General features: G+C 40.3%; 1 protein-coding gene across 1 annotated transcript in view; it reads right to left on the bottom strand.

The window, feature by feature from the left end:
- The window catches only part of SPAG17 (sperm associated antigen 17), a 152,140-nt gene that overhangs the window by 70,533 nt on the left and 63,359 nt on the right, over positions 1-18,248 (bottom strand). Inside the window, exons 8-15 of the mRNA XM_006919822.1 lie at positions 14,477-14,638; positions 13,258-13,327; positions 12,935-13,047; positions 8,134-8,271; positions 7,930-8,043; positions 7,185-7,335; positions 5,593-5,820; positions 5,281-5,496 (exon numbers count right to left, since the gene is read on the bottom strand). Coding sequence (XP_006919884.1) covers positions 5,281-5,496; positions 5,593-5,820; positions 7,185-7,335; positions 7,930-8,043; positions 8,134-8,271; positions 12,935-13,047; positions 13,258-13,327; positions 14,477-14,638 — 1,192 coding nt within the window. The remainder of the gene's footprint in view (positions 1-5,280; positions 5,497-5,592; positions 5,821-7,184; positions 7,336-7,929; positions 8,044-8,133; positions 8,272-12,934; positions 13,048-13,257; positions 13,328-14,476; positions 14,639-18,248) is intronic.

Raw genomic sequence — 18,248 nt, forward strand, 5'->3', positions numbered from 1 at the left:
CGCACTAGCTCTCCTTGTGACCAAAGAGTGTCCTCATCCGATGACTGGGATTGAGATACCATCCTTGGCTGAGGAGCAAACAGCTGTACTAATGGCCAGAGAGAACAGACTCATGCTGCTGCTTTCTATGTCCCCATGCTTTAGTAATTCCTAAAGTGAAGCTACCAGAAAAAGAGTCCCATGATAAATAAGCTAAACAAGGATGAACATCTCTACTGTGAACATCTCAGAATTTGTGATAAGCTCTTTTGATTGTGAATCTCTGAGAGAGAAATGGATAAAGTGTATACCATATTGTAAATCAGACGAAATAAATGGAGTAGGAGATGAATCTTAAAACTTATTTGTGGTGCTGCTCAATAACCAGGCCACCCTGACTTTTGATCGCCCTCAGAGTAATAGAAAATCAGTCCCTGCAGTGTAAGTCATACGTGAAATGGCTCCGGCTTAACTCTCCAAATGTGTCTCCTTCCCCTCCTCCTTGCTCTCTCTACTCCGGACTCACTGGCCTGCTTGCTGTGTCTTGAGGCTTTTGCACTTGCTTTTCTCTCTGCCTGGCATGTTTTGCTTTGAGATATTCACCTGCTTCGAACTCTCGTTTCATTCATGTTGTTGCACAAATGTTACCTCCTCAAAAGTCTTCTGTCTCATACCCTGCTTTATTTTTAATCACGGAATTTATCAGTACCTGATACCATTTGTTTATGTCTGTCTCTGCATCTCAAACGCGAATTCCTAAGAGAGAAAGAAATGATCTTATTTTCCCTAACTGTACCCTGAGCACCCAGCACGTGGTAAGAACTCAGTTAAATTTTTTTTTTTTTGATTGAAGAGGGGAATCTACATCGCGTACTGAAACCAGGAATACATATGTAGAGAAAGCAGAAATGTGGAAGAAACCCTACAATGAAATCTTATTTGGGGGTAAGCGTAAGATTTGTGGTAAACAGAACCATACCTGGGCTTCCAGAGGGAGTAATTAACTATGTCTAACAAGGAGGGACCAATGTTTTTCTTTCTTTTAGAAGCATAGTTACTTACATTTTCACTACTAGCTCCATTTTGCCTTGGACTGGTGAAGGTGACAGCATGAATGCTCAATTTTGATGTAAGGGAAAACTATAAAGTCAGTTTGGGTCAGTATTTATATAAATACATCCACTCAAGAGAAAACTCAGGCCAACTAAACTCTAAATAGACCAGGGTGTCCCATGTGTCCTTGAAACAATTGATATGAAATCTGTGGAATAAGAATTATTCTATTCTGTGGTCTGCCAGATTTCCGGGAGATTTGATATTCCCTTCTGTGTCTAAGGATCCAGCAAAAAAAGTTTCCAGTTTAGAAAACATGTTCTAAAAGATTGTGCATCGGTTATTTTGTCAAAAGGGAGAACATTCTAAAACTAATCTGAACTCTTTAATAGTAGAGTAAAAATCATTTTTTCTTTCTGATTTCGGCTTTCAACCGCATAACCCTTTGACAGTGTGATTCAGTAGTTTTTAACACATCTGGAAATGGATGCGTTCTCATCCCTTTGAAAAACAGCTTTCCTAATCTGTTTTACTTTAGAGATAACAAGATCCCTCTGCAAAGCAGTTACTTTATTAAAAAAACACCCAACAAGCATAAAGGGCACATCTAAACCTATAGCCTCACGGTTATCAACTCTCAGCTTTTTCATAAATATCCAATAGGCCCTGTCAAGTTCAAACACAGTCTCAGATGGAAATCCAGTGTTTGGTTAAGAAAAGCACAAATATTCAGCCCTTCACGTCCAGAGACAGGCTTTTATATGTATTTGATGCTAAGATGGTTGTGTAGGAAATACATGAACAGTTTCTGCTTTGTTTAAAAAGATTTAAAGTGGCTGCTTTAGAAAGGTGATCTAGAGTTAAGGGAAAAATGCAGGATAAACAACAAAACACTTCCTTATACTCAACAGCCACAGTGAGGCACTAAGCCTCAATGCCTCCCCCATTCAAATGTAAGTTCCCCAATGTGGGCCAACATATACCAGGTAGCATCCCTTACAGGTTGTGGGTTCAGCTCTCAAGATTGCTCAGCCTCTAGGATACACTGATAATTTTCAGTATTGATAATTTAGGAAGTTGCTATAATTATCTACTTTCCACTAGGATCGAAACTGCCAATTTATGTGGTTTGACCACCAGGTGGCAAAAGTTGCCTGAGGAAAACTACACACCAGTTGTTCTAAAGAAACCAAAACAAACACAGAGAAAAAATACCCTCAGGTCTTCTAACTCTCCTGGCTTATTCTGGCTCCATATTAACTCAAACTGACTTCTTTGTCATATGTTTATATTCCCATAGGATGCACTAATGCCATAATACTCCAGGTTAACTTACTTGACTTAAGTTTTTGTGAGCTAGCTAATAGGTAAGGGTACTTAGATCAGAGAAAGAAGGAATATTTCCTACTGGGAAGGAAGGAAGGAAGACCCGAAGGTAACAAAATCAAAACAAGTATAAGCGTAAAGAAGACTATGAATATGGCTAAGCCATTAGATGTAGCAAAGACTTTCTGGAACTGAGGAGAGCAATGAGGCGCAGTGGAGGAAGCTCTGGCTGGGAGTCAGATGGCCCTTTGCCGGAACGCTGACTTCCCATGTGGTTGACAAGTTACTGATCCCCCCTGGGTCTTCATGTCCTCGTCTTTAAAACTGGGGTAATAGTATCTTCCTCATAGGCCTGATGCTCATGGAGAGTAGTAGTTAATATATGTACAATACCTTAGCATAGTGCTTGGATAATATTAAATAAATGCTATCTCCTTCCCTCCTCCATCTTACTGAGTTGGAAGACATCTCCAATGTAATATTAAATACAGGTGTTTATAGTGGATAGCCTTCTGATCTCAAGGAAAATCTTTCGACTTTTCATCTTGACATAGAATGTTTATAATAATTAAAAAAATAATCTTTACAAGGTATAGTAATTTTCCTTCTATTACTAGTTTACTAAGATATTTTGCATAAATTGCTATAAGATTTTAAGTGCATTTTATGCATCTATTGAGATGGTTATATCATTTTTCTCATTAATGTACTAATTGATAGATTATATTGAATTTTACAATGTATTTTTTTCTTCTATTCTGTTATAAAAACAACTTGTTTGTGATGTTTATCATTTTGTATATTGCTAAGTCAGTTGCTTATGTTTATTCAGGATTTTTGCATCTATTTATTTATTTATTTATTTATGTTTTGCTGTACTATCCTTGATAGTTGTTGTATTATAAGGTTGATGCTACTTTCATAAAATGAGTAGAGGAGGATACCCTTTTTTTATTTCCTGAGATAATTTTTGCTAAGATTAGAATTATTTTTTAAGTGTTTATTATCACTAGTCAATGAGATCAATTGGGTTTGGCATGTCCTGTTTGAGAATATTCTAATTATTGATTTAATTTATTTAAATGGTTACAGGATTATTCGGGTGTTCTATTTCTTCTTGAGTCACTGTTGGTAAGTGATACTTTTCTAGTAATTTGCTTATTTTACTTTTAGATTTAGTGGAATAAAGTTATGTACTCTTACTATCTTTTACGTTTCTGAATGATCAAAGGGAAGCCCATTTCTTTGTTCCTGATATGGTTTTATTTTTAATATGGTTATTCATGCTTCTCTTTTTTCTGATCAGCCTTTTGTAGAATATTTATTAATTTTCAGTCTTTTCAAAGAACCAAACTTTTGTATTATTTGTTCTTCCTTATTGCACCTATATTTTCTATGTCATTGGTTTACTCTTATTTTTATTTTTTCCTTTTACTTTATTTGAATTTATTTTGTTCATCTTTATTCAACTACTTAAGGTTTATATTTACCTAATTACTTTTTAGCTATCTTTTAAAAATGTATTCAGTAAACACTGTAAGCTTCTCTCTGAGTATCTCTTGCTGAAGCTGCATTCTATACATATTGACATTCAGTATTTTAATTATCATTCAGTTCAAAATATTTCCTAGTTCCTATTGTAACTTTTTCTTCAAACAAGGTGTTATGTAGAAGTATATTTCTTAATTTAAAAATTGGGAGATTTTCTCATTATTATTTTGTAATTGATACCAACCATAATTTCACTGTGGTCTGAGAACATACTCTATACTCTATAGATTTGACCCAGTGAAAATTTGTTGAGCCTTGTTCTGCATTCCAGTATATGGTTAACATTTTTAAAATAAACATACTTATGACCTCTAAGAAGCTGTAGTATTATGGAGGCTTTAGTATAGGCACATGAATTACTGTAATAAGTGGCAGAAAAGGTAACTAATGGCATAAAGGAAGCATAGATTGTGATTATGGGAAGGCTGAGGGAGGCATTTCTAGATGGGCACATCTAACAAAACTTCATAGAAGTGCCAATTAAACCTAATCAAAATAAAAAAAAAAAGAAGTCTAGGCAGAGGGTATTATGGGGGAAAGGCACAGAGATTGAAAGAGCTAAGTCCTATTTCCTTTACACAGAAAAAAGGACTTAGTTCTTTTTGACTAGAGCATGCGGTGAATGAGCAAAAGGGAAAAAGTGGAAAGGGTTTGGAAAAGTAATTTGGTACTGTTGGAGAAGCATGCAAAGCAGGCCGAGGAGTTGAGTTCTATTTTGCAGGTAGTAGGGAGCCACTGAAGGTAGTCAATAGGGAAATAACAGAGGTATATTTTAAGTAATGAATCTGACAGCTGTGTGTACAATAGCTCGGTAAAAATTTAGCCTACTATTCTTTTATGCTTCTATACCTCCAAATATACACTATTCATGATGCCGTATTCTAGAATGAGGGTAACCACCTGAAGTGTAAGGAGAAGAAAGGGACGGATGCTCACTGAGCACAAGTTTTGTGCAAAGCTCTGTATTGTGCAGTTCATTATGATATTGCTGGCAATTTTTTAAATATTTTTTTTCATATAATCACAATAACCCTGTGATATATTAATGATAAAAGTTTTAACTATGTTTAAGTTTTAACTACATAGTTAATAATTACATTTTAACCAATTAAAAAATGCACTATATTTATTAACGTAAGAGTGGACTAAGAGGTTTTAGGATATTTTGAAAAACAAGGGTTGAAATAATGAGGACTTAACCGAATAACAACACTCAGTAACAAAATTTAATTAACCCAACAACTTAGATGTTAAACAGTTTTTCAACTGAAACAGGGAGGAAATCAAGTAATGCATCTTGAATCATTTTTAAGGTTTATACGGGCTCAGTAGTGTCTGTGTGTATGCGCACTCACACTCACATGTACCTACCCAAAGGCTCAGGCTGGAGCGGAGTCTTCAAGCTGGTCTCCTCGGACAGCCCTCTATTATCGGGGTCTAAGGGTTTCTCATTATTCGGGTTCAAATGCTCCATATTGTCAGCATTAGGCTGACTGTGATCTGAAGGTTCTTTATTGTTTTCGTCCCCTTGCACAGACGTTGCCCAATTCTGGTCCGTCAACAATACTTTGACTTTGGTTTCAATATCTAATTGGTGTAAAGAGAATCTATGAGCTACGATGCTAGAAAAATCGACGACCGTAAAACGCCAAGAATGCCTTTTGTTCCCTCCATGCGGTGTACCTGTTTGGTGCTTGGCCTTTTCGTTGTTCATTTTTGTGATGTACTGCTGCCTGATCTGTTTAGCGAATCTGGCAGGGTTGTCCCAAGGTATGTTGAACATCTCGGGATCTGTCCCATACATCATCTTACAAGACTTCAGGGTCCCTTCTTCATCAACCTCCGAGAGCTTTAGGCTCTCGAAAGTAAACACTTTGAAGGCTCGTTCTACTTCATTCCAGCTCAAGGCTTCTGCAAGAAAGAGCGACCTGTGCTGCTAGGAATGCTCTTATTACCACATGCTACAGCACTGCCCTGGGGCACCAGGGGGTCTGTCCACCAGAATGACAGGGGAGTCACGCCATGATGAATGTTGAAGCGACTTTAAACATGGACTCCACAATTCTGCACCAAGTATCAATCAAAGGTACCTAATAATAAGAAAGCTATACGATCTAGATATAATTTATCAAGATAATGCTCCCCAATTGCTTCATAGCTTAATCAATATTAGGTGTCCAAATTGATTCACATGTACTTTCCAAAGTACCATATTGGTTGAATATGGCTCAAACTTATCTTTTTTAAGCAAAGGCACTTTGCTGCTGTTGTAATTTAAAACAGAAAGATCACTTGCGCCTAACATATGATGTTATGTTCATGGGGACTCAGAAAAGGCCTCTCCACCCATGTGAACTGGTGCGGTAATTCCCATAATTGCACTTCAGAGGTTATCAGCTTTCACTTGGCTCTATTCATTTGCATATTTACTCTTTTACACGTCAGTGTATCTATCCACTCACTCACTCATTCTCTTGCTCAATTGCTCACTCATTTTTGTTTTCTATGTATCATTTAGGGTTTGTCATAGGTGCCTGAGATTCAGAGAAAAGGATCTGGTTCTTGAGCTTTAGAAGTTTAAGGTAGAGGGCTGGGAGGTAGGTATTAACAAATAACTATGTACGTCAATGTAAAAATATTTTGTAATTTGCTTAGAGTTAGAGAAGAAGAGAGAAGGAAGAATCCTTTTTTCTAGGTCAAATGTTTTCTTGTCAAATAAAGATGTCTATGTAATTTCTTTCTCTGCCTTACAAGTAGGAATGTATCTGCATATTGCCTCGAATGGGAATAGCGTTTGTTTTAGGAAAGAGGTGTCTATACCATAAATTCCCGGGGCAGTCTGCAGGGAAAAGCTGACGAGCCCACTTCCCACTGTCCTCTGAGAGCATAAAATGGCCCCTCTTGCCATGAGAGGAGGTTAACGTGAATCGACAGTCTCGGTACCACGTCTCTCAACTAGGACGGGGTTGCCGTGTCATCTACAGTGATGTAGATGAGGGGCGGGGAAAAGGAGAAAATAAGAGATTGTTTTTGTGGTGGAAACACAGTGGAAAGAAAACTCAGTGCATCACACTGAGGGATGTCTCCCACTGTAGCTGTCATAGTATTGCCGATGAAATTCTTCCATTCTTCAAGGTAAACATCCACAAAATGCCCACCTCAGCCTCCGAAAGGTCTTTCAACAGCCAAAGTACTTTTTGTAAACAGGTATGTAATCTAGTCACAGATGACCATACATGAGTGATTTTTAAGGTAAGACAAAGCAATGTACTCACCATTTGTACAAAAGTGCATGAGCTCATGAATTGTAGCTAGACGCTTGGTGTGGTTCCATGGTGGGGGCAGAGGGAATTCGAGGAGTTCCCACAGTGGCAACCTGGACTGCATCTCCTGCTCAATTTGCACTGGGTCAAAATTCTTCTGGTCCTGATGAAAAACAGCAACATGACAGAAGACATTAAAGTATGCTGTCAAGCACCTCATGCATATGGAGAAGGGAGAACACGATCCCTTCACTCTCATTATTCGGGAACGGGGGAAATCACTGTTAATTGGGGAAGACAAACTATTGGTATTTTACTGACGGTCAAATAAGCTAGTTCTCACTTTGCCAGAGGTTCCTGGTGCAGAGAAATGACAGATTCTTTACTCGTAGTGACAAACTGCCCAAGTCTCATATATATTCATCTATCCCTTGTGAGATTTTTTTTTTCTGGCCTCCACTACATATTAGCAGATATTTAAAGCAAATAACCATAAGGTTTTAATGCAAATTTGGTGTAGGCACAATCACTTTAATGGTTAATTGGACCACTATAATGAGACAAGTTTCCTTTGCTGACATAATTTCTCCCTTATCCATTTCCATTTTCTGAGATCTCACTTTGTCAGCAGGTATCCATTTTGTATATTGCTTTAATTAGCGTTGGTAAAGCTGTCAAATTAAGATTTCTTTAACCGAATAATTACAGTTGGGCTTTCTTGCCTCAGTTATCCTCAGAGTAACCTGATTGTTATTACCTTCAGTGCGTACTTCCTGTGGGTGAGTGTATCATGATAGTTCACTAGCAGAGGGCCTTTGGGCATTGCTTTGCTCTCCTTTTCTTCTTCAGATAAAAATAGTTCATGGAGATTCTATTCAAATTGAAACAACATCGATTTAACGAGAAAGTTCAAATTCTTTTCAAAGCACATAAGCGCGCTGGCTGACTCACGCCTTCTGACCTTTTTCTCCCTGTCCGTGAGACAGAGGGAGGGCAGGATGGACACGATGTGGGCTGCGATTCTGTGGTCCAGCCCATCGGCTCTGGGCAGCAGCTCCACCAGGCTGGGTGGGACAAGGTCTTCTTCAGTTGCCACGACCTGTTGCGATAAGAGTTGGGAGGGAGTGGTTTAGAGGTCAGCTCTTCACCGCTAGTCATGTATTTCATTGGTCTAAGTAAAAACAAGGCAGTTTCCACCAATAAAGCACAGTGATTCTACCAAATGGCAGCGTAATCACCAGTGACTCCAAAATAAAAGGAAAAATGTTTACAACCCATGCATTAAAGTAGATATAATTTTAATACATGTGTTAGGATAACACCAAATATAAATGGTAAACAGGAAAATTTACTATGATAGGAATCAAAATAACGATATAAATTTTTCTTAATGATTTACCTTTTCTTTTAAAGCACTCAAAAGTGTGCTCACACACCTCTGGATTCAATAAATGTTTATGGAGTGCCAACCACGTGCCAAGCACTGTAAGATCAGTAAAAGGTAATAGTCTGCTTTATGTGGAGAGAGTGAAGTCTAGAAAAATTAAATGCCTTGCTCAATTTTACCCGGTGAACAAAGAATTTGAAATATAGTCAAGATAGGCACCTGCTCTACAGTTTCTCTCTTTGCTTATCCTGCGATCATCTTCTATGGTTTCGCTCCCCTCTACGGGGTTTCTCAACCTTGGAACTTAAAACATTTTGAACTCGAAAGATATTTATCATGGAGCCCGTTTCGAGCACTGTAGGGTGTTTAGCAGCATCCTTGGCCTCTACCTATTTGATGCCAGCAAAAATTTCTCCATTTATTGCCAAATGTCCCCTGGGAGGACACTGCAAAATCACCACCTTTTGAGAACCAATGGTTAGAGACCGAAAACAAAATAGCCTCATCCTTTACCTTGTGTCAACTCCTTACTTTCAAAAGGGTGACTCGTGCCTCTACTTTCGATCTTCCGACCAGTTCCAATCATAAAGGATCATTCGAACTGTTCCTTCTCTGAAATTATAAACTCTAACATCCCATTCTGTAAACTGCCATCCCATTCTTCTTATATTTCATCCCCTTACTTTTGAACCTTTATTTCGCCAGCATGAGCCTACGATTGGGTGCCTTCTGTGCGTCACGCACTGAGCTCATCAACTAATCCCCTTTGGTGCCTGGAATATAGTAGATGGTTAATAAGTGTTTGTTGCTTTGAGTTGAGTTGAATAAAATAAGAAAGATTAAGATAAATAAAATGATGATACTGGAAGCTCTAAGGGCTTTTGAACTTTTACAAATTTATTGATGTAATAAAACCATTGGTCTTGCAAAACTCTTACGGGGTAAATAAAGGTAAATATGAGTGTGCTTACCTAATAGGTTAGAAAACTAAAGTGGTCAACAAACATAAAAATATATACTGGAGGTAACAGACATGATAGTGTCTGAAAAAAACTTTAAATTAAATGTTTTAATATTCTTTACACTGGTCCATACAGACCCTAAAAAGAGAGATAAAGGAATGTGTAACATCTAGGAAATAAGAAGAATAACAGGCATTTATGAAAAGAAATTAGAGAATTTATAAATTAAAAATGTTCTTGTTGAGATAAAACTTCAATAGCATACTGGATTCTGCTGAGGAATGAATTAGTTGGAAGTTAAGCTGGAATTCCTACAGGGATAAAATTGAAAGAAAATTTAAAAGACGAGGAGGAAAACTCAGAAATTGCAATATTCGTTAATTAATAACCAGGATAAAGCAATAGGATAAATACTATTTGAAGATATAATTTAATTCAGCAAACACATATCCAGTGTCCACAGTGGGCTGGTGTGATTATTGCACGCTGAGCACACAGCAATGAACAAGGCTAGATTAACCCCCTGCCTGCACGGAGCTGACATTCCAGTGAGAGGAGGAAGGAAAGACACAAAACAAACAAACACACTTTTAAAAGGGTAGTTAGTGATAAGAAAATAAAAGAAGGTGATGTAGTAGAGGACGCTGTGTGTCGTCGTGGGCCTTCCTTAGACCAGGTCCTCGGGAAAAGCCCATTTAGGGAGTGCTACTTCCACTCGGGGCTGAATGACAAGGAGTAGCCACCAGGCAGGCGTGTGGGAGTAAAACTTTCCAGGAAGAGAGATTGGAATAAAAAGTGAAGGTAGGATTAAGTAGTATGTTAGAGGGAAAACCAGAAGGCCTATGTAGATGGCGAATAGTGTGTGTTGGGGTGGGTGGGGGCAGAAAATGGAATAGCAGACAGAGCCTAGTCTTTATGGACCTGCGTGAGGAATTTTGATTTTACTCAGAATGTGATCAGAAACCAGGTTATAATCTTTAACAATAATGATAAAACAAACAAAGCCATATCTAGACATAACCTTGAGTTATCAATTATAAAGGAAAAATTCTAATAGCTGCCAGGAAGACAGACAGATTACCTACAAAGGAAAAAGGACCAGACTGACATCAGACTTCTCATCAGACGCTCAGAAGGAAGAAAACGAGGCAGTGCCATCCCAATACTTTTCCACTCAGACTGAGTAGGTTCAAAAGCGGCTTCTGCCACTTCTGAGTTAGTGGTACCAAGTTACTTACAAGTTACTTAACCCTTTTATGCCACAGTTCCTTATCTGGAAAGTGGAGAATAAATATAGTTGCTGCTTCATAGAGTTGTTCTAAGGATTAAATGAGTTAATTAATACAACCTCTTTTCGAATACCTGTAGAACGCTCCCAAGAATTGCCTGTGTACACCAGGTCTCACAGGAAATCCAGGAAATTAAAAACATTTTTAGCATTCAGACTGTTTTTACTAACCATAATGCAATAAAATCAGAAATTGACAATAAACAGTGGAAATAGAAATAAAAGAGTTAGAACTGAATACACTGAATGCATCAGGATGTAGCCAAGTACTCAGAAGGAAATGTATAGCCTTAAGTAAAGGAAAACAGACTAAAGTAAATGAAATAAGCTTTCAGTTAAAATGAAATGGAGAATAAACCCAAAGAAAGTAGAAAGAAGGAAATAATAAAGATAAATGAAAAAATTAATGAAATAAAAAGTAAAAAGGAGTTGATCAATGAGACAAAATGCTGGCTTTTTGACAAGCCCAATACAAAAAATGGGCGGGGGACTTGAACAGACATTTCTCCAAAGAGGACATAGAGATGGCCAACAGACATATGAAAAGATGCTCAAGATCACTAATCATCAGGGAAATGCAAATTAAAACCACAATGAGATATCACTTCACACCTGTCACATGGCTATCATCAATAAACCAATAAACAGCAAGTGCTGGCGAGAGAAAAGGGAATCTTTGTGCACGTTTGGTGAGATCGTAAAGTGGGGTAGCCACTACGAAAAATAGTATGGAGTTTCCTCAAAAAAATTAAAAACAGAATTACCTTATGACCCAGCAATTCCACTTCTGAGTATTTATCTGAAGAAATCCAAAATACTAACTCAAAAAGATATATGCGCCTCTATGTTCATTGCAGCATTAGTTATAACAGCCAAGATATGGAAGCCACCTCAGGGTCCACAGACAGACGAATGAATAACGATGTGGCACATATGTAAAAAGGAATATGACTCGGCCATAAAAAAGAATAGTCTTGTCATTTGTGACAACATGGATGAATCTATAGGGTATTGTACAGAGTGGAGCAAGTCAAAGACAAGTACTATATGATTTTACTTATACGTGGACTCTTCAAGACAAAATAAACAAACAAAACAGAAACAAACTCATAGATGCAGAGAACAAATTGATGGTGGCCCAATGGGAGGGGTGTCGGGGAATGGGTGAAAAACATGAAAGGGATTAAGAAATACAAATTGCCAGTTATAAAAAAAAAATCATGGGGATGTAAAGAACAGCATAGGGAATGTAGTCAATAATATTTTAATAACTATGTATAGTGCCAGGTGGATACTAATCGGAAGAAATCACTTTATAAATCACATAAATTTCTGACCACTATGCTGTATACCTGAAACTAATATAAAATAATATTGAATGTCAACTGTAATTGAAAATAAATTTAAAAATAACAATAATATTACAATAACTATGTGTGGTGTCAGACGGGTACTGGACTTATCAGGGTGATCACTTTGTAAAGTACATAAACGTATAATCACTATGTCGCATGATTGAAACTAATATAATATCATATGCCAACTGCAACTGGAAAATAAATTAGTTCAAAATGAAAAAAAAGAGAGGGACAAATAAATAACATTAGTCATAGAAAAAAGAACATAACCAGATACAGAGGCAATTTAAAAAATGTGTATAAGTAAATAAAGAACTTTATATATTGAAAACATAAATAAAATGGACATATTTATTTAAAAAAAAAACCAGTGCCTAAAATTGGGCTCAGAAATAGAAACCTGATTAAATCTACAAGTTTAACAGAAATTTTAAAGATAGTTAAAGACTGCTAACCACTCCGTCCACCTGCTCAACTCCTCTTTCTCTTCCATTAAAACGATACCAGACAGGCATGTCTACCAGGACGAGTCTCCTAAAACTTCAGGGAATGTTATATAAACCGTTCCAGAGCATAGCTGATGATCAAAGCAAACCTTAGTTTTATCTAAAATGTTTTAATCTTTGTACAGGAGAATGCATTCAGGTATTACATATGTACTTTTAAATTAGTTAAAAAAAAAAAAAAAAAACGAAAGCAAAGAAAGATGAAGTGACTGACTCGAGGTTATCCACCTGGGAAAAAAACTTCTGCGTGTTTCCACCTACCTGTTCCAGCATACAGTGCAGTATCAGGGGCACAGAAACGAATTCTTCTGGAAACGGATTCAGCAAATCATTGTAATATCTCATGTCCACTTCAGTTGTGACGACGAAAGCCACTGTAAAACAGACAAAACATCGTTGCTCAATTAAGATGTGTTTTCCATTTCTTCCATCAAAATTTTACCCATGAATTCTAAGTGTGACCTTGCACTAATACACAGAGGACCTGTGGGGTGGAGGGATGGCCAAAAGCCATGCGGACAGCCAACATCCCTTACAGTGCCAGCTCACGGCCTTAATCCTCCGGCGACGGGTCTCATACGTGCCTGGTGGCGCTTGTGGCTCTTCACTTGGTCCTTTCTTCTTCCCAGGGACTGGAACAACAGATTGTGGAGGCTAAAAGACGAATAATTAAAAAGAAATGACTGAGAGATCCAGCTGGGAGAAGTTTCATCAAATGCTGGGCTGATGGGATCTGAGAACATAAATGATTATGTTCACATCACAAAATCATTTGCTGATATGAGGATCAAACAAAAAGGGTTTTGTCTGAAGAAGGAAAGAAGTTAACAGGTAGAGACACTTGTCAGTTTTTCCTAACAGCGCCCACTCAGCGCTCGCCAGGAACGTGACGTGATGGGGAAAAGGGGACTGAGAGTCAAACAGATTTTCTTCCCGGGGTGACTCACGATCACGCCCTTCCCCCTCTTAGAATCCTTCGATGGTTCCCCATCGCCTCCAGGATAAAACTCCAACTCTAACTCGGCACCCAAGGCCACTCCGGCTCCCAGCTCGCCAGCTGGACTTCACGCTGCCCTCCACGCTGGCCGGATGGCCTGTGAGCACTGGCGTTCCCTGGGGTCCTGGCTCGCGTCGTAACGCCTCTTTCCTTTGACCTCCGTATCTTTGTACCCCTTTGCCCCTTTCCTGGGAATACCTTTCTGTGCCCTTCTCCACCAGGCTTTCCCAGAGGCAGTGCACGCTCAGCCTCGCATGTCAGCGACCCTGCCAGCAGGGCTCCCCTGGCTCCTCTCTCCCTCCTGCTCCTGCCCAGGTCGTGTTAAGCCCCGTGTTTTACCGCTGCGATGAGTCTGACCTGACTCACTGTGCTACGCTGACACCACTGCTGACTTGACTGCCGTCTCCTCTCAACGTCAACCTCCGCGAGGGGACAGGAGACGAGCCCTGCTCGTTCTCGGACTGCAGGACCTTGCACTGTACTGGCACAGGTGGGAACTAAGTCAGCATGGTGATTCACTTACTGATGTCCCGCCTTGTTCCAGATGTCATTTAATGCACGATGGGCTGAAAATGGGCTGGCAGGTCGTCGGGAAACTTCGTGAAGCCCCCACCACATCGGTGCCCTTTGATACGATCCCCAGGGGCCTTTCCTTGTTCCCGCGCTCACTTATTAAATCCCACCACGCAGCATTACCTTGCTCCAAGAACTTATGTGATATTTTTCTTCACATGTTTTATCAACGTGAAAATTAAGTTGTTCGGTTAATCATTCAGCCCACAGAAGACATTTGAGCATGTGCCTACCTCAGAAATTAATGTGGCTTCTACGGTAGGTTTCTCACTAACCACTTGTGGGACATTAATGAGCTGCATGCTTTCCAAATAGTGCTGGTGCTGCCTTTTCCAATCCAGGCTGTCATACATCAAACAGGCAATATCTTCAAAAATATCAGTGCCCAATTTCAGCTACAGGTGAGAGAATGAATGGCAATTAGTCCTTAGTTTCACACTGCTGTAATCGGATATACGGCCTGTGTCTCCCGTATCAGCTACACTCATCACTTTTTCAGAGAAGCGCTTCCCCACGCCCCTGAATCCCAGCCACGGTGACCGAGGTTTCGTTAGTTGGACCCTTCTCGCCCTTCCTGCTCACCTCCCTTTGGGGGGCCTTACGGCTGCCTAATATTGTAAGAGCCCACCTGATACTCCAGCTAAATAAAAAGCACCCTATTCAGCAGCTGCGGCAGTGTGGCCTACTTCCAGGTGTCTCAGTTCCAGAAACAACACAGCAGGTAGGTAATTTCAATATCCCTGGCCCAAGACAAGCTGTGGATGATTTCCTGCTTGGCTGTGCAAGAAGCACAATAGCGATCACCCACTCATCATCCATCCGGGTACACTGCAAGCAACTGCAGTCAACCTGTCTTCCTTGCCTCCCTGCCTCTCTCCTTTACTTTCACCTGTGCTACTTTAAGGAGAAAAATAAAAAAACCCAAGAAATCCAGGGAAATTACTGCTTTTATGACCTGGCAGGTAGGTTATGGATCAGATGCTTCTACTACTCGGGCTTTCACTTCCAGGAGTAAAAGGCACTGTTACCAGAAGTTCTGCCTGCCTGAAAGCCCGGGAGAATTAGAGGCTCATCCTATGTCTGGGCTGAAGAAGTAAGGTTGAGTGAGACAGCTTCTTGCGGGGCTGGTGAATTACAGCCTGGCAGAAGTCCAAGGAAGCGCTAGCTCTGCCCACCTTCAGGGCACAGCTATCGATCTGGGCTCCGAGTGCCAATTCCAAGGCTGAGCATTCTTCAGTTAAGCTTTCACCTGGTATTCTTTGCCCAAATTCTGGCAGAAAAACATGCTTTTGTTTGTTTGTATTTATAAGACATACAGTAAAACTTCTGCCCAATGATCCCTTAGCTTAAGCAGTTAACTTATTTTTAAATCAAACACTAAGAGCCAACAAATTATTCCAGCAACCAAGGTCTTAGCTTGAGATGTTACAGGCGTCTTGCACAGGCAGTTAGCACTTCTCGATGGGCACTTATTTGATGTAAAGCTTTTGTTACTTTGGTTCAGCAGAAATGCAGCCTGCCTGCCTGCAGCCAAAGGCACTAACGATTTCCTTCTTCCAGAGAGGAAGGAGACTCCTTGGCTGCCTTGGCTATGAGGCCATAATCAGCTGAGAGTGTGAAACCACGCGTCTACACCATGCGTCTAGTCTACTTCTACCAGAAACAGGTTCAGTACTTTCATGGATTGTAAGTGATCCTCAGTTTAACATGAACTTTGATCTTCAGTGTTGAATCCGATGGCCTTTTCTTCTGGAACGCAACTCTATTATGGAACCGTTTTTCAAAGCTTCCCTTCCCCATCATCCTCGGTGCTGGGTTTTCACTCACAAAGCCCACCTTCCAGAGACACACCTGGGTTCTGAAAGATTTCTGCAGTCAAGCCCAGACCACCACCCCGGCATGAAGAAGAGAGTGAATATCTGCAAACTGATCGTCAGGAGAGTAGTGTGTCCAGCTGGGCAGCACAGCCCTAAGGGGCCCCAAACGGCTCTTTAGGCAGGTGAATGCCTTCATTCCTGATGGTCGCCTTCAGGGTCCCACTGGGTACCCTAGACATCAATCTTCTAGTTCTGAAGTCAAGAATGATTCTGCAGAACTAGTATTTCAACTAAGCTGCTAATATTTTTTTAGCATAAAATAATTTTTTTCTGAACTTGGTCATTTAAACTCTTCTACTCCATATTTTTGAGAAGGAAAACATAGCCACATTCACTTTCTTGAAGAATGGAGTGATGAAAATCTAATGAACATAAAATTATGGACAAAGGAATGGAAGGCAGAAGGCTGTGAATGGTGCTGGGTCTCACGGAGCTATGACCACGTGCCCTGGTGCTCACACGTATGTGCTGACAAGGCAGGGAAACGGACTCTACTTTGGGTTCATTACGTTTCAGCTCTCCTCGGCCTGTTCCAGGAGGTAAATAAGACACACAGACAGAAGCCCTAGCTAGAGCAGGAACAAAAGGCGCTTGGTTTGAGGCTGCCTTAGAAGACTCTTTTTATTGCCACCTCTGAATTATGGTTTAAGAATTATATGGCTGCAATCTCCTAAGCCCTGTGGAACCAAAAATGTCCACGAGTTCTTGGCAGGGTATGCAGCCGGAACCTGGCCCAAATAAGAGGAGAATTCTTTCCCCAAAAGATACGTTTGTGGATGTGGGTTTCTGTCAGGCACAGGTTTTATGTTCTTGGAAGAGCTGGTCTATTGGAGAGAAAGAGTAGCAAGCTAGCTCTGAGGTGAGACTTCAGGGCCCTAGGGAAATCACATTTATCGAGTGTTCAATAAAATAGAACAGAATATTTACAGTGCTGTATTACTAGTATCTCTGGGATAGGAAGACATATGGACCAATTTTCCATAAAGCCTTAAAGGACGGATGGCAGTAGATTCTTTTCCGAGAATTTAGGCAAAGAGTAAAGACAAAGCAGGAAAGATGTTGGTATCTAGATGAAGGAATGGGAAGAAGCAAAGTAAAGGGAGTCTGGAGTAACCAGTTTTGCCTAGAAAAAGCCGTGCTCTGAACTACAGCTTTTCTATGTTCAGCTTAATTGTCCACATATAGGACAAAGCTAGTATTTCTTATTATTGGCAAGGTATCAGACTCAAGTGTTCTATTTCTACTTGGTGACAGCTAATGCCTTGACAGTCTTTGTAACTCAAGCTGATCGACACATTGCTACTTCTGCAAATCCTGTCCATCCTTGGAGGTTCCAGTCTGGGCCTCCCTCCACTGTTCTCACTTACTCTGCTAAGTGCACACCTGTGTCAAGGTAACAGAATCAGGAACTCCCATAGTGAGACATGTCCATGCTCTAGCACATGGCCACGGGCAGCCTACGCTTTGGCTCAGCAGCTACTCTACGGTCTCTTCTTTGTCAGCTTTCTTTCTTGGCAGCTGTCCACAGTCACTGTCCACAGAGGGCCATCTACCTCTGTCCACCCTGCTTTACCCAGCTCCCTACAAAGCGTTCACTTGAAGTGGTCGCTCCCCGGACGGTGCTTTCAGTTCAGCCCCTCGATGCTGACGTACGTGGCCCTGTGGGGAGGCAGCGCTCCCAGGGCCCCCGTTTGCTGGGATAGAGGGTCACCCAGAAGGAGACTCCGAGGTGTTGTTGGGATGCTGGGATAGCGTGCCCAGCATTCACGGCAAGTAGTCACTCGACCTTTTTTAACACACCCTCACGTATCTAGTACTTACTACTTTTCAAAGCATCCCATTTTTCCTTTTCTGAATTCATAGGAAACTTAGAGTGTGTTTTACATAGCAGAGCATCTGGATGTGTAGCGCCTTGAACACTGCTTCTCTGTGTCATGTTTTTGGTCTTGTCTCTTTGCAAGCTCCTCCATAGCAGGGGCCAGGAAATGCTCTCGGGAAATGCCTGCTGATTGTTGGGCCGGGGTCAAGTCATCCTACTAGGATAGACCTTGTTGGCCAAGTGTATTGAAAATACAGTTTGGTAATAAATGCAAGGGCATAGAAAAAATGTTTCAAACTGATATATATA

This window comes from Pteropus alecto, unplaced genomic scaffold, assembly GCF_000325575.1.
Source record: "Pteropus alecto unplaced genomic scaffold, ASM32557v1 scaffold106, whole genome shotgun sequence".
In the NCBI taxonomy this organism is placed as follows: domain Eukaryota; kingdom Metazoa; phylum Chordata; class Mammalia; order Chiroptera; family Pteropodidae; genus Pteropus; species Pteropus alecto.